At 37.7% G+C, this 19,762-nt stretch overlaps 1 protein-coding gene across 1 annotated transcript in view; it reads left to right on the top strand.

Annotated features, from left to right (window-relative positions):
- The first annotated feature begins 5,500 nt into the window (after window positions 1-5,500).
- The window catches only part of SRP68 (signal recognition particle 68), a 62,484-nt gene continuing 48,222 nt past the window's right edge, over window positions 5,501-19,762 (top strand). The window contains exons 1-3 of the mRNA XM_074260791.1: window positions 5,501-5,730; window positions 15,238-15,304; window positions 17,381-17,494. Coding sequence (XP_074116892.1) covers window positions 5,574-5,730; window positions 15,238-15,304; window positions 17,381-17,494 — 338 coding nt within the window. The 5' untranslated portion in view covers window positions 5,501-5,573. The remainder of the gene's footprint in view (window positions 5,731-15,237; window positions 15,305-17,380; window positions 17,495-19,762) is intronic.

Genomic DNA, 19,762 nt, shown 5'->3' with positions numbered 1-19,762 from the left:
TTCAGAAGGTAAAAAATAACCTGGGAAGAAATACAAAAATGCAAACAGTTTACACTCATTTCCCAGGGTTCCTTTTCTGGTTGTAGCTGATTCTGTCCACCATTGATCAATTGGAACTGAATTAGATCTTCTCTTTGTCAAAGATAGCCACTTCCATCAGAATACATCCTCATATAGTATCATTGTTGAAGTGGATAATGATCCCCTTGTTCTACTCATTTCACTTAGCATCAGTTCATGTAAGTCTCTCCAAGCTTCTCTGTATTCATCCTGCTGGTCATATCTTTCTGTATCTTTTTAAAAAACTGATCCTATTTAATAATTAATTTATTTTGTCCAAAATTATGGTTCTTTGCCTCTGAGCTTAGTTCAGAAATTAGCGAGCTTTTAAAATGTTAAGCTTTTAAATCTAGTTCTCTTGTTAATGTTCTAGTCTGTTGTCAAAGAAATCTATTAACCTTAAAGGAAGCAGGTAGACACTAGAGATTCTGGTCTAGTTTTTTTTTTCTTTTTCTTTTTCTCAATAGTATTTTATTTTTCCAATTAAATATAAAGATAGTTTCCAACATTCATTTTTGTAAGACTCTGAATTCCAAATACTGTTCTTCCTCCCTCCTTTATCTCTCCCCTTCCCAAAACAGCAAGTAATCTGGCATAGGTTTGTATATGTACAATCATTTTAAACATATTTTCATGTTAATCATATTGTAAAAGAAAAATCAGAACAAAAGGGGAAAACCATGAAAGAGAAAAAGTAAACAAATAAAAAATGTGAAAATAGTATGCTTCGATCAGCATTTAGTCTCCATGGTTCTCTCTCTGAATGTGGATGGCATTTTCCATCCCAAGTCTATTGTTTCGTTGTATTGCTGAGAAGAGCCAAGTCTATCACAGTTGATCATCACATAATATTGTGGTTACTGTCTATAGAGTTCTCCTTGTTCTGCTTAATTTCACTCAGTACCAGTTCATGCAAGTCTTTTCTTATCTATTTTTTAATACTATCAAGCTATCCTTCAAGGATACCTAGTTTGTCACTCAACTCTGGTCCACTATCTCTAACCTGGCATGTAGATTCAAACAATGAACATTTCCTAGACATTCCCCTAGGAAGAGGTTGTTGTTAGTCTCTCATCACCAGTTTTCAATCAGTCACATTGTCCCCCATGCTTCATCTCTATAACCAATCATTTTGATTTCTCCATTTATCATGTCAAACTTTTTTCATCAATTGTAACTTGTTCCTCACCTATAAAATTCTGTTCTTTGTTCTTTTAGAGTTGTGTTATGTCAGTCATACTCTTCATTATTCTTGGCAAAGACATAGGAGTGATTTGCCACTTTTGTCTCCAGTTCATTTTACAGATGAGGAAACTGAGGCAATCAATGTTAAGTGCCTAGCAAATATCTGAAGCTAGACTTGAATTCAAATCTCCTTGATGGCAGGCCTGGCATTCTATCCACTGGGATACCTACCTGCCCCTTTGTTCTGAAACTCCCCTAAATTATCATTTAGTCTTAACTTTGTTGAAGAAGTTAAGATCCTATTCATTGGTAAATGATCTGCAATTCTGTGCTTTAGTCTATCTTAATTTTAACTGTTACACTACCTTTAACTAATAAAACAATAATATATAAATGAGCTGAGAAACTATAGTACCTAGTATCTAAAAATCTATAAATACCTTAGCAAGGTCCAAAATGGTCTTTTGTATCTTTAAAACTATTTCTTTATACTCATATTTTCCAGATTTTAATAAGTAAAAGTCCTTATTTTGCTCTTCTTTAAGCTATCAAGGTATTCACATAAAAGTGAGGAATCATGTTACATCTTTTATAAAGTGATATAGTTTTTATATTTTCATAGCAGTTCATTTTCTGTTCAAAACTGCTTAAAGGGCAGAAGATATTTTGGAAGAATTTCAGAAAAGGTCTGTCTCAATTGGGTATGGGGGAAATGGTCGAGCACAGGCCCAGTGCAGGGAGGCCCAAGGCAGAGAGACCTCCACATGCCAAGGGATTTTAGTGGGAGGTTCTTAGCCAAAATACAGCAGCACTGGTTATTCTGTGTTGGTTCAGAAGCTAGTGGATCAGCAAGTTAGCTGTGAAACGTCCAGCACAAATACAGAAGGCAAATAGTGAGCCACTAAATCCCAGAATAAAGTGGGACTTGGCCATTCCCACTCAGCAGGGAAGAAAATCTCTTCTCAGCAACATTGGCCACAGGGCAGTATAAAGCTACTGTTATAGAGGAAGCTTGGGAGCAATCTCCTCTTTGCTCTAAGAGCAGATCTCAACCTTTAAAAATGAGCAAAAAAGCAAAAAGAGCCATGACCATACATAGTTATTATGGAGAGAGGGAAGAACAGACCTCAAACCCTGAAGACATTAAAGGCAAAACACCTCCAGATAAAGCCTCAACGTGTGATGTGAGTTGCTCTCCAACTCAAAAGATTCACTTGAAGAATTCAAAAAGAATTTTAAAAGAGAGTTAACAGAAAAACAGAAAAAAGAAATGAAAACTTTAGAAAAGGAAACACAGAAATTGTCTGAAGAAAATCACTCCTTAAAAAATTAGTTTTGGCAAAATAGAAAAAAGAAAATAACTCTTTGACAAACAAAATTTATGAAATAGAAAAAAAATTCCAATAAACAAAAATGGATTGATTAACTGTCATTTCCTCCTAACCTTCCTTGTTCCAGGAGGGGAAACTTAAGCAATCTCACTGCAATCACAAAGAAGAATAGAAATTTAAGTGAAGCAAGCATCAAAATCTCGTAGTCACTCTTCACTGTAAATAACGAAGATTCTGATATTATCTAGTAGACACCATAGCCCAGAAAATTTCCTGGCTCTCAGAACATATATTTTTTTTTCTTTAGTTATGCTTTCTATTTCTTCTCTTAACCCCCAAATATTTTTTGGTAAATGTTATAGCCCTTTGTGATACAGTGTTCTACAGCATGCTATCAATAAATAGTAATTTATTCAAAACAAAAAGCAACAAAAAAAAAATACTTCATGAAATCTATTTATTCAGAACATAGCTGATAATGTGTATTTTTTCATTTTAATAACTGCTACTAAAGTGCATTTCTTATTCCTTTAAGGCATCAAAATGTTCAGAGTAATTACAGTAGTCATTTCTTACATCTTTTTCAATTGGTTTAAATATTTTCCTTATGAAAGATTACTTTTTCTGACCTTTTCTTTGGTAGAATGCTCCATATGATTAAAGGGCCTTAAAGGGACAATGCATTACATTAGTTATATTTTTAACTCCCCAGTAGAGAAGTAATCTACAGAGTGTTTGTATCCAGGGCTGTAAGATGAAGAGGCATCTCCTCCCTGCAACCAGTCCTTGTACCTCATATAATTGTTCATGCTACTAGAGCAACCACTCTCAAGCTACTATTTTAGGGCTCTATAAATGTGTCTGCCCACCTCTCACAATCCCCCGATCTCTAAGGGAATACAGAATGAACTTTTTACTCCATCTCCTAGTGAGACTGGTTGTCCTCTGCATAGCTCCAGTTGCTGCCACCTCCTAATTAAATTTGCCCTGGGCACAAAGTTAAGTCTCTCCTTAATAACAAGACTCATGGGATCAAGGAGTGTGGATGTTGAGCTGGAAGCAATCAGAGAGGTTATCTAATTCAATACCCTTATTTTACGGGTACTACTACCCTCTATTTTAATATCTTTTGGCTTTCTCTGGGGTGTGTTGTATGTTCAGGGAGAACTAGCACCTCTTGTTTGAGGGCTTGCTAAGTCGTTTTCAGGGCTGCTTATCCACTTTTGGGGTCCACCTGTCACATCATCCTCACCTGTGGCTTCAAGAAGCTGTAAGATGGGCAGTAGCCACACTCTGGTAAACCATCTCAGCAGATAAATAAGATAGTGGGTAACTGAAAAGCTTCAACTGCATCAGTAGTTAGGGGAATGTTTACCCTAAGTCTTCTCGAAGCAGAATGGATGGATGATAGCAATTTTTTCCAATGGCCACGAAGGCAGCTGCATTTAGAGATGAGAGCTTGGTCAGACACTGAAGATATCAAGATCATCCTCTGAATATGGGGCCATCCCCAGTTACCTTGACTTTAGACTTGCCATTGGATTTTGATGACTGGAAGAAAAAGTGAGGCTGACACTTTATTTTTTTTTATTTTTTATTTTTATAATTTTTTCCCACAGTATATATGCATGAGTAATTTTTAAAAATAATGTTATCCCTTGTATTAATTTTTCCAAATTTTCCCCTCCTTCCCTCTACTCCCTCCCCTAGATGACAGACGATCCCATACATTTTACATGTGTTACAGTATAACCTAGATACAATATATGTGTGTAAATCCAGTTTTCTTGTTGCACGTTAAGTATTAGATTCCGAAGGTGTAAGTAACCTGGGTAGATAGACAGTAGTGCTAACAATTTACATTCACTTCCCAGTGTTCCTTCTCTGGGTGTAGTTATTTCTGTCCATCATTGATCAACTGGAAGTGAGTTGGATCTTCTTTATGTTGAAGATTTCCACTTCCATCAGAATACATCTTCATACAGCACTGAAGTGTACAGCGATCTTCTGGTTCTGTTCATTTCACTCGAGGCTGACACTTTAAATAAAACCAAAGACTTATTCTCTTACTTTTAGAGCTCTGCTCTTATGGGAAGAGGCCAGTACGTAATAAGGTCATTCATAGAGACAGGCAAAGTAAAATTCCTTAGGGACAGGGGAAGTTCCTGGCTGACAGCACCCAGAACGGCTTCTTGGAGAGGGGAGCATTTGAGTTGAGCTTTAAATAATGGGTTACAATTCAACAGGTGGAGAGGAGACCTTTGGGTCAATCCTGCTTCTGATGTTTATTTTCAGGGTGACTTTGGTCAAATCCCTTAATTTCCTTGGGCCTCAGTTTCTCGGAATAAACTCCCCTTGAGGCATCTTCCTACTCTAGATGCTTTTCTTCCTGTAAAATACAGATGAAATTCCAGGCATAGGGAAAAGCCTGAGAAAAGGTAAATGCATAAAAGATAAAGTACAAAGAAAGTGATTCTCCACATCAAGTTTATGGGCAAGTCACTGAAACCTAAAATTGTTTGTCTCAGTTTCCTCATCTGTAAAATGGGCTGGAGAAGGAAATGGTGAACCAGTCCAGTTATCTTTGACAAGAAAACTTCAAAAGGAGTCACGAGGATTCCGAAACGACTGAAAAACGAGTATATAAACAAACAAACAAACAAAAGAAAGTGGACGACTGAATGAATAACTGGAAACTCCCGGTCAGCGTAGGCGTGATTTGGGGGTGGGAGGAAGGTTGGGAGCTGGGAGCGCGCACTGCCCCTCGCCTGGATCAGCCGCGTGCGGCGCGCCCTCTAGGAGCTCCGTCTGGAAGCACAGCGCCTGCGCGGGGTAGAGGCTGCAGCAACAGCCTCAGTTCATTTTACAGTGTTACGCCGCGCCCTCCCCCATCCGGTCCGCCGCGATCCCGTCAGCCCCGCATCTGCCGGCCCCGGAGGATCCGATTCCCACTCCTCGCCTCCTCTTTCCCGTCCTGCTTTGCGGCAGAGCGGCTAGATGGCAGCGGAGAAGCAGGTTCCGAGCGGCGGCGGCGGCGGTGGCAGCGGCGGCGGCAGCGGGGGACGCGGCGGCGGAGAGGAGAACAAGGAAAATGAGCTTCCTCCTGCTGGGTCGAAGGGGAACCGACGGTTCGGAGACAGCCTGGGCCTGGAGAGTATCCTGGGTGGCGTGGGCTTCGCCGGGCCCGGGCCGCAGTGACGACGTGTCTCTCCGGCGGGCCGGGGGGCGGGGAAGGAGGTGCGAGGGGAACCTGGGCTCTGCAGGAAGAGCCCAAAGGCCTCTTCGTCTCCCCCGATCTGGGCCTTCCTTTCTGCTGTCACCTTTCTCTCGCCTCTCTCGGTGCGCGATCGTGGGGGTGGGAGGTGAGGAGATAGCTGGGAGCGGGGAAGGTGTGGGGGTGTCCCTGAGTCCCCTTTTTCTCCCTCCCCCGCCTCCGGAGGGGAGACGAGGCCGCGGGTATAGCTTGTCCCTTTTCTGCTCCTCTCGCGGAGGAGAGCACCTCAGTACCTACAGATCTCTGGCTTCTGCCTTTGCAGCCCCGGCTCACTGACTAGCACGGCCGAGATGTTGCCCACTTCGTCCTGGCTCAGCAAGCTTTGTCCCCCGGAACCGGCTCGGGCCGTGGGGCTGGATTGGCTCGATCCCGCTCCCCTGAAATTGAGGCAGCGTTTGGTGCTTTCTAGGGTGTGTCGGAGCTGCTGCAGACAAGCTCTTGACCAAAGTTTGTAAAGCCTTCTGAAGGGATAGTTTGTGATTCTTCTGAAGGAGGGGGAGAGCTCAGATGTTCTTGGCAGAAAAAACATTTTCCGGTTTTCCTTGAAGCACATTAATATGGGCTGTTAGCTCTTTATGAACTGTCTGAAAAAGTAACCATTTCTCTACTTCGTGTGGTAACAGACAGTTAGCATATGGTGTGAGGGCAGCATCTCCGCCATGCAGTGCAGATGGGAACTAACGCCCTTTGTCCTTTTTTAAAATTAAATGAAAGTTATGTGGAGATAGTATTAGGAACTTCAAATTAATTGAATCTGAAACCCCCTAAATCTTCTGGTGAGATAAGCATCTTTCCCTGGTGGGTTTTGCTTTTTTTCTCTTCATTTTTAAGATTCTATTAGAATGTATCTATAATTACTTGGATTTGTGGGGATTGAGGGAATTTTTTGAAAAATGTGAAATGAGATTAGGGAAAAGTCAATGCATAAACCCAAATATTTGGACATTTTTAATTCAGTTAAAAAGGATTATTGAGAGAGATCTTTTTAAAGAGGGAAAAGTTGGATATTGTAGTTATTTATAGTGTGATTCCTTGAATTGAGTCAGCTTCCCAATTGGGAGAAAAATATAAATGGAAGATAGAGGTCAAATCATTATAACATAAGGATCCGCTTGAAGAAATTGGATATCAAATTAATGGCAGCAGACACAACTGGATATTACTGACACCAAGCATCAGTCTAATAGGTCATTTAAGTGTCTACTTAAATGTGTACCAGGCAATGGGATAAGTACTAGAGATACAAAAAGAGGCAAAAGATAGTCAGTCCCTGCCCTCAAGGAGCTTACAGTCTAATAGGGGAGATATCATAAAAACAAACAAGTACAAAGGAAGCTATATTCAAGACAAATAGAAAATAAATGACTGAGAGAAAATACTGGAACTTAGGGGGTTGGGGAAGGCTTCTTTTAGAAGATGGGATTTTAGTTGGGACTTAAAGGAACCCAGGGAGCAAGTCAGAGCAGAAGATGGAGAACATTCCAGTCGTGTGGGACATCCAGAGATAAGTTTCTTGTTGATGGAACAGCCAAGAGACTAGTGTCACTGGAGTGTCCAGGAGTCAGGTGTAAGAAGAAGGGAAAGGCAGGAGGGTGCTAGGTGATGATAGGCTTTGAATGCCAAACAGAAGATTTTGTATTTGCTTTTGGAGGCAATAGGAAGCTGCAGGAGTAGGGGAGTGAATTGGTCAGACATGTGCTTTAGGAAAAATCTCTATAGTGGCTGAATAGAATCTGGCTGGAATGGGGAGAGACTTGAGGAAAGCTTACTCAGCAGGAGGCTATTGCAGTAAACCAGATATGAGGTAATAAGGGCCTGCAAAGAGAATGGTAAAAGGAAAGAGAAGGGGACATAGTTGAGAGATGTTAATAAAGATAAAATTGACAGGCCTTGGCAACATGAGAGATAGGAATCCAGGATGACTCTTAGGTTGCAAACCTGAGGATCTGGAAGGATACTATTGCCCTCTACAGTAGTTTGGAAGATAGGGGTAGAGGGCAGAGAGGGTTTAGGGGGAAAGAGGGCTTTTGGACATTGAATTTAAAATGTCTTCAGAACATCCAGTTAAAGAAGTCTGGAAAGCATTTGGAGCTGGAAAGATGGAGCTCAATAGACTGGGGCTGGAAAGGTAGAGTTAAGAATCATCGTAGTAGAGATAGTAATTAAATCCATAGATATGAGGAGATCACCAAGTGAGGTTATATAGAGAGAAAGAAAAGAGGGTCCTAAATAGAACCCTAAGGATGCCTACAGTTAGAAGGCATGATCTGGAGGAGATCCAGCAAGGGAAACAGTAATCAAATAGGTGGGGCAACCAGAAGACAGTAAGTAAAGATGGCAAATGCTGCAAAATCAAGGAGAATGAAGATTTAGAAAAGGGACTTGGATTTGGCAACTAAAAGATCACCAGTAACTTTGGAGAGAGTAGTTTTGGTGGAATGATGAGATTAGAAGTTGAATTTTAAGTACTTGAGAACTGAATGAAAGGAGAGAGAGTGGAGGCACCTATTATAGATGCTTTTTCAAGAAGTTTACCTATAAAGGGCAGAAGATATATAGGATGGTAACGATAAGTTCAAGTGAGGATTTTTTTCAGGATGGGGAAACAGGCATGTTTGTAGGCAGTAGGAAATGACATAAGAGAAGGAAAAATTGAAAATAGGTCAAAGTACAATCTACTGGAGGAAATGGGATGGATCACATGAACAAGTAGATGGGTTGGCCTTTCTAAGGAATTAGCCCACTTTATGTGCAACAGGGGTAAAGGAGAAAATAATGGTAGAAGGCATCTGAGTGGTAGGTAATGAGGAAAAGGAAGTTCATGGAGAATGACCTCAATTTTTCTGTAAAATACGAGTCTAGGTTCTCAAGTACAAAGAATGGGAGAGAGGAAACTATGAAAGGTTTAAGGAGAGATAATGAAATTTGGAGAGTAAGATAGAGTTAATAAAGGAGGTATAGTTGAATTGCATAGGAGTATTGAAGGGCTAATTGAGGTTGTGTAACAGAACTATTGCAAAATTTTCTCCACCTCCTCCTCCTTCAGTATCATATGCGTAGGAGCAAAGGTGAGGTATGATGGGAGTGATCCAGGACTGAGGCTTGATTGGGCATAATTGACAATATGATAAGGAGACTAGGGATTGAAGAGAGGAGGACAGTATACAGTTAAATTGATTCACCAGTGTTCAAGAATAGAGTCATTCGTGCCGGGGAAATAGTCTGAAAAAAATTGATCATGTGTGTGTGTGTGTGTGTGTGTGTGTGTATGTGTGTCAAGAATTTAGAGTCATTCGTGCCGGGGAAATAGTCTGTAAAAAAAAATTACAAAGATCATACCTCAATTTTGTTTCTTACTACCTATACAACCTTGGACAAGTCACTTAAACATTTCATTTGGTTCTCTCATTTGTAAAATCAATTTGGTCCCTTTGAGTTCTAAATTTTTGACCTTATCCTAATGCATACAATACTGAGTCTAGTGGAAAGTTAGATATGTTTGGGTTTTGTTCAGGATCCTCTTCACATTGTTTAAATATGCAAAAATTCCATATTTAAGCTATTTTGGAAAGTGTGTAAAACAAGGAGTATTTTAGACTATAAAGTAGCATTTCAGTAGCATTACTCTTTTGAGTATTAAAGTTAAAGAGAATGGACAGAATGAGCAAAGTTATTTGTAGTAGGAATATTTAATAGAAATAAAAATCTGCTGGGTCACTTGTATTCATTATTTTATAGAATCTTTGGATTGAGAAAGATCTCAGAGATCATCTAGGCCAACTTCTATAGATAAATTAATCGTCCCATCTTCCAGTGTTCAAACCATGGCCCTCACCGACTAGTCAAGTTACTTAAACAAACTCATCTGTAAAATAAAGAGATGAGAGTAGGTCGCTTTTAATGTTCCTTCCATCTTTAAATCTGTGATCATTTTGATTTTGATCTTTGACAAGGGACTTTCCTCTGTTTGACTGCTGAGCTCCCTTCTAGTCCCAAATCTATGATCTTGTGACTTCCAGCAACAGCTGATTCAGTATCTTATGAGGCACTTCCATTCTGTTTTTGAACAGTTCTAATTAAAGTAAATTCAGCAAACATCTACAAACTAGTACTATTTGCAAAGTACTATACTAGGGTTATAAAATAAATATGATTTAGACCTTGCATACAAGGAGTCTAAAATATGATGGGGATAAGAAGAGGATTGAAGACAGGTTTACCACTAACTTGTACAGAGGGGATTGAAGGTGTAAAAGAGAAATCTGAGGAAAAAAAGATGAGGGAACTTTGGAGAGTGCTGTCTAGTAAGGCAGCAAGAAAGATATGTTACCTAAATTGTGCCTTGAAAGAAGGGCCTTTATGGGGGTATGGCAATGTGACAAAAACGAAGGAAAAGAAAAGGGCATGGCAAGAATGGGGAATTCGTTCAGCAAATTTTACTTGAGCACCTGTTCTGTGTCATGCACCATGCTAGATCCTGAGAGACACAGGCAAAAACCAATAGTCTTTGCCTTCAAGGAATGTGTATTCAATTGGGCTCAAAAACCATATATACAAGTAAGAGTATATACACTTCTTTTTGGATATAGACAAATAAGAATACTGGCAACTGAGCAAACAGGACAGGCTCATGGGAAGTGATATTTGAGGTGAGCTTTGAAGAAAGCAAGGGATTTTCAGAGGCAGTAGTGAGAAGGGAATGCATTATAGACATGGGGGATATCCCATGTAAAGGCCTGAAGATGAGATATGGAATATCCAGCAAAAAAGATCAGTCTGGGTAGAATATAGACAGCAATATGAAATCGGCACAGAAAAGTTAGAGCCAGTTGTGAATGGTTATAGAAGCCAGTCAGAGGAGTTTGTATATTATCCTAGTGGCAATAGGAATTTCTTGGGAGTAGGAAGGAGGGAAGGTAACATGATCAGGACATTGGTTTAGGAAAACCATTTTGGTAGTTATGTGGAGGATCAGAGAGGTCATCTAGTGCAATTAAGTTATTGTGATATATATGGGGGCAGCTAGGTGGCGCAGTGGATAGAGCACCAGCCTTGAATTCAGGAGGACCAGAGTTCAAATCTGCTCTCAGACACTTAACACTTCCTAGCTGTGTGACCCTGGGCAAGTCACTTAACCCCAGGCTCAGGGCGGGGGGGGGGGGGGGGGGGGGGAGTTATTGTGATATAATTGAGAGGTGGTGGTAGCAACTAAATAGAAAAGAATGGACAAGAATTATATTGCAGATGTAGAATTTATAAGACGTGTATATGTCTTGGGGAAAGGACAGTTGAAAATTTTAAACCTGGTTGATTGGAACGCTGATAGTGTATTCAACAGAATAGCCGAATTTGAGGGGAAAGATGATGAGTCCTGTTTTAGACCTCTGAGTTTGAGATGCCATGGAACAGCTTGTTGGAAATGTCCCACTTCTAGTTGATGTGGAGTCAGAATTCAGGAGATAAGATTGTCATTCATAAGCATGTTTTCTGTCTTCCACTGTTCAATCTCTTATTCCTATTTCCCCCACCCCACCTACTGTGCAGTGTCTCACTCCAAAACTGTCTATCTCTTCAACTATGGTCTCTGGAATAGATAATAAACTTTGATTTTACATCTTTTCCTTTCCCAGTTCCATCCATTTTCTGGCTCTTATTGAGACTTGCCTCTCTCCTGATGACATGGTTTCTCGTTTGACTTTTTCCCCACTTACAGATATTGAGATACTCCTTGCACTCCATTGCCACCTTCAGGTTTTTCCTTTACCACCATCATTCTTTCACTCTTTCTCCTTTAAGGTTTGTTCATACCATATATATTGTTCTGTCATTGGTGACTGTTGTCTCTTAAGACATTTCCCTTTTCTTTCCTCAGTTCAGTGCCTTTATTCACAGTCTTTATTCTCAACTCTTGCCCTATTATTGGGGAGACTTCAACATATATGTCGATACTTCCTCAAACACCCAAATTTCAGTTTCTAAATGCATTTCACAAGCCTTGCTTCTCTACTCCACTTCAGCCACACATACAGATAGTCATATCTTTTATTTTGCCATCTCCCACAAATGTACCATTTTCGTTTTCCTGAATGCTGAAATTCCATTATCCGATTATAGTCAATTGTCATTCTATCTCTCCTTGCGCCTTGCATATAAATCCTGTTCTTCATCTGCACCATGGTCCTCAGTACCTTGACTCTCTCAGTTCATTCTGAGATCATTACTTCTGTACTAACTATATTCTTTCTCCCTTCCTCATCTTAACCTCTTCAAATCTATGCTATTCAGTTCTCTTGTCCTCTTGTATTGTTGATCTTTCCCTGCTAATCCTTAGCCTTATATTATTCTGCATTACTGCCATCAATAGCAGCAGTCTTTGCCCTAATACAGCTGCTGAAGCTAAAGAAAACCATGAAATTGTGCTGATTTTTATTTACAGATTTCTTATATAACCTTGTTACTTCAAGGCAATCCTCTCATACATCCTTAATGAACTCAATATCCCTTTCACTTCAGTGGCTCTTCCAAACCTTTTTATCCCTACTCAAACATCTTATGGCTCCCCCTCCTCCCATTTCATCAGCTAAGAACTTTGCTTTATATTTTACTGAAAATATTTGAGGTCATTTGACTAGATTTCCCTTTCTTTTTCCACTGTCTTGTTGGTCTAAAAGAAGTAAAAAATTACTTAATGAGAGTTGTTTGACTTCAATTCCAGTCTATACTACCTCCTTTGTTTAGTGGAAGTTTCTCTATAACTGCAACTATAGCTCCTATGACATGGTTTTGAAGCCTAAGTTCTCCCTCCCTTTTATTTATATATTTATTTATTTGTGCATTTGTTTGTGTGTGTGTGTGTGTGTGTGTGTGTGTGTGTGTGTGTGTGTGTGTGTGTGTGTGTATTAAAGCTTTTTGTTTTCAAAACATATGCATAGATAATTTTCAACATTCGTCTTTGCAAAACCTTGTGTTCCAAATTTATTTTTCCTTCCCTTCCCCCTCTCCTAGATGGCAAGTAATCCAATATGTTAAACATTATTTTATACATATTTCCACAATTATCATGCTGTTCAAGAAAAATCATATCAAAAAGGGAAAAAAAATGAGAAGGAAAACAAATTGCAAGCAAACAACAATAAAAATGGTGAAAATGCTATGTTGTGATCCACTCTCGGTTTCCCATAGTCTTCTCTCTGGGTGCAGATGGCTCTCTTCATCACAAGACAGATAGAACTAAGTTTTATTATCACTTTTTTAGTGTCTGGATTTCATCAGTTTGGGAACACCCACTTTTGAAACTTTTTATCTATGTAGAGCAGTAACTCATATGTCTGGCGTGGAGCATTATAAAGTGACTTGTCCATGGTTATGTGGCTATTATGGGTCAGAGATAGTATTTTTCCCATTATTGTGTCAAACTGCTTCTCATCTTTGTAAATATCCTTATTAAAATGTACTAGTACCCAGGATTTTAAAGAATAATATGACTTACATAGAGTACCAATGTTATTTTTTTCTTCCTTATTTTGGACACTAGACTTCTGATTATGAAGCCAAAGGTAAACTCCTTTTTGGCTTGCAGACAGCTAAAATTTCTGATTCTTTTTCATATATAAAAATAATGACATTTAAGAAGACCTCTCGGTTAAGAAATAGAGAAGTTGATAAGTGGAACAGGTTAGGTTCACAGAACAAAATAGTCAATGACTATAGCAATCTGGTATTTGACAAACTTTAAGGCCCCAGCTTTTGGGATAAGAATTCACTATTTGACAAAAACTGCTGGGAAAATTGGAAACTAATTTGGCAGAAAGTAGGCATAGACCCCCCACCACCCAATTCCATATACCAAGTTAAGGTTGAAATGGGTTCATATCTAGATATAAATAACGATATTATCAACAAATTAGAAGAAGGTAGGATAGTTTAAATCTCAGATTTGTGGAGGAGGAAGGAATTTGTAACCCAAGAAGAACTAGAGACCATTATTGATCACAAAATAGATAATTTTGATTATATTATATAAACCAATACAGACAAGATTAGAAGGGAAGCAATAAACTTGGAAAACACTTTTACATCCAAAGGATCTGATAAAGGTCTCATTTCTAAAATATTAGAGAATTGACTCAAATTTGTAAGAATTCAAGCCATTCTCCAATTGATAAATGATCAAAGGATATGAAACAATTTTCAGATGAAGAAATTGAAACTATTTGTAGTCACATGAAAAGGTGTTCCAAATCCCTGTTGATCTGAGAAATGCAAATTAAGACAACTCTGAGATACCACTACATTCCTGTCAGATTGACTAAAATGACAGGAAAAGATAATGGCGAATGTTGGAGGGGTTGTGGGAAACTGTGACATGGATACATTATTGGTGGAACTGTGAACAGATCCAGCCATTCTGGAGAGCAATTTGGAAGTATACTCAAAAAGTTATCAAATTGTGCATACCCTTTGACCCAGCAGTGTTTCTATTGGTAATATATCCCAAAGAGATCTTAAAGGAGGGAAAGGGACCCACATGTACAAAAATGTTTACAGTAGCCCTCTTTGTAGTGGCAAGAAACTGGAAACTGAGTGGCTGAATGTTGAAGAATGGCTGAATAAATTATGGTATATGGATGTTATGGAATATTATTGTTCTGTAAGAAATGATCAATAGGATGATTTCAGAGAGGCCTGGAGAGACTTACATGAATTTAAGCTAAGTGAAATGAACAGAACCAGGAGATCATTGTACACTGCAACAAAACTAAAAGACGATCAATTCTGAGGGATGTGGCTGTCTTCAATAATGAGATTATTCAAATAAGTTCCAATTGCTTAGTGATGAAGAGAGCCATCTGCACCCAGAGAGAGAACTATGGGAAATGAGTGTGGACCACAACATATTTCTATGCTCTCTGTTGTTATTTGCTTGCATTTTGTTTTCTTTCTCAGTTTTTCTTTTCCTTCCTTCTTGATCTGATTTTTCTTGTGCAGTAAAATAACTGTATAAATATATATACATATATTAGACTTAAGATGTATTTCAACATATTTAACATGTAATATGGAGCTAGGGGAGGAGGTGGGAAGAAGGTGGGGAAAATTTGGAACAAAAGGTTTTGCAAGGGTCACTGTTGGAAAAATTACCCAAGCATATGCTTTGTAAATAACAAGCTTTAATACAAAAAAAAAAAAAAAAAAAAAAAAAAAAGATGACCTTTCTTATACTTGTTCAGTTAATTTTTTGAACCTCAAGTGTGGGGATATTACATTACACTTTCCTTTTTTTTTTTTCTGTGTCAAAAATGACATAAAATAATTTTTATAAATAGGTAACAGGGACAGATTGTTTGGAATGTATCATTGTAAGCTTTTCCTTAATCTTAGCTCCAGTCCTTCAAATTATTAAGGAATCCCAGCAACAACATGGTTTACGGCATGGAGATTTTCAGAGATACAGGTTAGTATATTGAAGTCCTGTGGATATAACTATGTTGATAGAAAATGTGTGTTATTTTAATATGCCAATGTTTATTTTTCAAAATATGTATTGCACTGCCCCAAAACTGTTAATTTTGTTTTTTGTTTTTTTTGACTTGGAGGTTTTTTTTGTTTTTGTTTTTGTTTTTTTAATTCATTTTTCCAAATTATCCCCTCCCTCCCTCCACTCTCTCCCCCCGACGACAGGTAATCCCATACATTTTACATGTGTTACAATATAACCTAGATACAATATATGTGTGTAAATACCATTTTCTTGTTGCACATTAATTATTAGCTTCCGAAGGTATAAGTAACCTGGGTAGATAGACAGTAGGGCTAATAATTTACATTCACTTCCCAGTGTTCCTTCTCTGGGTGTAGTTATTTCTGTCCATCATTGATCAACTGGAAGTGAGTTGGATCTTCTTTATGTTGAAGATTTCCACTTCCATCAGAATACATCCTCATACAGTATTGTTGTTGAAGTGTACAGTGATCTGGTTCTGCTCATTTCACTCAGCAACAGTTGATTTAAGTCTTTCCAAGCCTTTCTGTATTCCTCCTGCTGGTCATTTCTTACAGAGCAATAATATTCCATAACCTTCATATACCACAATTTACCCAACCATTCTCCAATTGATGGACATCCATTCAACTTCCAGTTTCTAGCTATAACAAAAAGAGCTGCTACAAACATTTTGGCACATACAGGTCCCTTTCCGCTCTTTAGTATTTCTTTGGGATATAATCCCAATAACAGCAATGCTGGGTCAAAGGGTATGCACAGTTTGATAACTTTTTGGGCATAATTCCAGATTGCTCTCCAGAATGGCCGGATTCTTTCACAACTCCACCAACAATGTATCAGTGTCCCAAAAACTGTTAATTTTGAAAATTTAGCCCTGATATCTAAATCTAGTGAAAAGAGCTTTACCCATTCAGCCTGATGGAATTAGATTCATTTATTAGGAGATTTCCTAAAATTAAAACCGTTGCAGCAATAATATGTTTATATAGTTTTTCATGGTTAGTGAGGTAAGATAGGTATTATTATCTCCTTTTTATAGATGACGAAAGAGAAGCTCAAAGATTAACTTGTCACACAGGGTGTATACTACAGTCCAGATTAAATTTAAAATCTCCATTAAAAATCAAATCTCAAAGTACTAAATTCAGTACTTTGTCTACCACACTGCACTATTTCCAGTTGCTGAATTGACAGGATTATGCTTTCAAGTTATTTTAATAAAATATAGTGCTTTGAGGTATTTTGAATATTATACATGAGGTAAATGTTAAGGGCATCACTAAAGTTTATTTGTAGCAAATTTTTGGTTTTTACATTGGAAACAGAAATTATATTAGAATTTGTCTTATTATATTATGTTAATTAGATGTATCTTATTATCTGTCAAGGAATATGAATTTAAAGAGTCTATATTTTAGAGCAGTGTGGCAAAGTCGATAGAATGTTCATCTTGAAGTCAGGACGACCTGGATTTAAATCATCCTTCAAACATTAACTTAGCCATGCGACTCTGGACAGTCAGTTAACTTCTTTGAGTTTCAAGTTTCCACATCTGTAAAATGGGTATTAATAGCACCTATATCACCTATATTATGAGGATATAATGAGCTAATGTATGTGAAGTGCCTTGCATACTGTGAAGCAGTATATAAATACAAGCTATTATGTTAAAAAGGCAGATTATAAGTAAATGTACTTTCTCTTGAATGCTTGAATTATATTTGGCATTTATATGTTGCCAGTTATTTGTCTATGCTTTGTTTCCTTAATTACATATAAGATCTTTGGAGGACAGTGTCTAATGCTGTATGTTTCTTTGTATGTTATACAATATGTAGCTAAGTGCCTTATATAATTTAATGAATGTTGAAGTTAGTTGATATATAATAAATATAATAGCAATATCAAAATGATTTAGGTCCATTCTCTAACCATATGAGAATATTGTTATTAACATAAAAACAAATAGAAATTCTGCTGTCTTGTCTTGTTTAACCAAGATCAATTCTTTGTGATTTCTTGTAGGGGCTATTGTTCCCGTAGGCAAAGACGTCTCCGAAAAACACTCAACTTTAAGATGGGGAATAGACATAAATTCACGGGGAAAAAAGTAACTGAAGAGCTCCTATCTGACAACAGGTATTAAGTGGTTTGAAATTTGTTATTTCTTTCTAAATCTTTATTTCTAATTGATAGGATGGATGGTAAATATTTGTCAGGCTTTTTTTTTTTTTTTAATTAAGATTCAAAGATCAAATAGATCAAAGCATAGCTACTTGTTCAAGAACAAAATACATACAAAATTTTCTAAGTTATTTAGAGAAAGTTGTGCATGTTAGTCCTTTTTGGACTTCCATAAGTTGTCAGTACCATGCTACTCTCAGTGACACATTACTAGTAAGAGTATCTTAAAAGCATTCATTTTCCTGGAATTCTAGAAAGGAACTTCATTTTTATATCAATTCTGTCATCAAATGCTTCATGTTATTCAGCTTCAACTGGCCCTTCACTTTTTATTCCTCTCTGATTTCCTATCTCATTCTTCAGAGAAGCTATTCCAGACCTTTTCTATCTTCCCATACTTCTCCCTCCTCCCAGCTGAGGATCTTGCCTCTGATTTTACTGAGAAAACTGAGGCTATTTGAGTATGCTTCATCTGATCCCATTCTCTTCATTTCAGAGCTCATTGATATCATTTGCTTTCCCCTTGTGTTCTCTGACAAAGAGATGTTTTCTTCCTTGACAAGGCCAACTTCTACACATGTATACTTGATCCCATCTCCTTGTGGGTTGTACCCCATTTGTCCATTTTCTCAAGTCTTTTAATTTCTCTTTTTTTTTTTTTTTTTTTTGATGTCTTCCTATCTACCTTTAAAGATGCCCAAGTTTCATATCTCTTAAAAAAAAAACAAAAAAACAAAAACAACTTAAACTTTACCTTACCAACTCCTCAAGCTAATATCTTTTATCTCCTCTTCCTTTTTAAACCAAGTTTCTTAAAAAAAAAAAAAAAAAAAAAAAAAAAAAGTCTACTTCCAAGTCTATTTTCTCTTCTTTACTTCTGAAAATCCCTTGTAGTCTGGTTTCCAATCTCATCACTCAAGTGAAACTGTTCTGTCCAGATTTACCAATAATCTCTTAAAATAACAATCTTCTCTCAGTCTCAGTCACCTATTGCATTTGACAATCTTGTTCACCCTTTCCTCCTGGGCACTATTTTTTCTCTCTGGGTTTTCATGAGTCTAGTCTCTTCTGATTTTCCTACCTGTCTCATCTCTCTTGGGTCTTCTTTGCTGGCTCATCATCTATATCATTCCCCTTAATTGTGGGTGTTTTCCAAGATTCTATCCTAGGCTCTTTTCTCTTTTCACTCTGTATACTCTTTTTTGTTGGTCTCATTAGCTCTTTTGTGTTTAATTATCATTTCTATTCAGTGACTCACAGTACTGTATATTTTAGCTCCAATTTCTCCCTGGAACTTCTATCCCATATCCCTATCTGCCTTTTAACATTTCAGACTTGATATTGTACATTGTAAGTTCAACTTGTTTGAAACTGAAGTCATTTTTCTCCCAGATCTTTCCTTTTTATGTCATAGATACTAAGATTCTTCTAGTCTTCTAGATTTAAAATTTGACATTATCTTGGACTCATGTCAAATCATCTGTCAAATTTTTGCTATTTCTGTCTCTGCAACATTTCTTGCCTCTCACTTCTCTATTCAAACAACTGTCATCTTAGTTTAGGCCCTCATCACCTCTTGATTATATTATTGCAATCACCATCTAATTGTTTCCCTGCTTCAGTTCTTTCCTCATTCAGATCTATACTAGACATTGTTGTCAAAATAATTTTCCTTTAAATCATATCTGACCATATGATTTGCCTATTCTTCCTTTTAGGCAACTGCAATGGCTTCCTATTGTCTCTGATATAAAATGTAAGCTCATTTTAGTTTTTAGAGTCTTCACTACCTCACCCAAACCTATCTTAACTTCCCCTCTACTATTTTTTGGTCCAGCCAAATTAGCCTTCTCTCTTTTTGTCCTATCTCTGTGCCTTTGCTTGACTGTCCAGCACACCTAGAACTTACTCCTCTTACTTCTGCCTCATAGAGTCCCTCTCTTCCTCTAAGATAGACCTCAAGTATCATCTGCATAAAGACTTTCCTGATGATCTCTCCAGCTGCTATTGCCTTCCTTTCAAAATTGCCCTCTGTTTAATTGCTTTGTATATATTTATTTTTGTTCATTATATATATGTACACACATATGTATGTGTTTTTTTTTTTTATTGTGTTAGTGGAAATAGGGATTATTTCATTCTTAATATTTTCTCCCCAGCACCAGTTACTCTTCTGCCTAGTACCATAGATGCAAAATGCGTAATGTGTTACTTCCACCTAAA

The sequence above is a fragment of the Sminthopsis crassicaudata genome, chromosome 4 (genome assembly GCF_048593235.1).
Source record: "Sminthopsis crassicaudata isolate SCR6 chromosome 4, ASM4859323v1, whole genome shotgun sequence".
Lineage (NCBI taxonomy): Eukaryota > Metazoa > Chordata > Mammalia > Dasyuromorphia > Dasyuridae > Sminthopsis > Sminthopsis crassicaudata.
The sequence above is the reverse complement of the archived record's forward strand: the minus strand, read 5'-3'. Positions and strand labels throughout refer to the sequence as shown.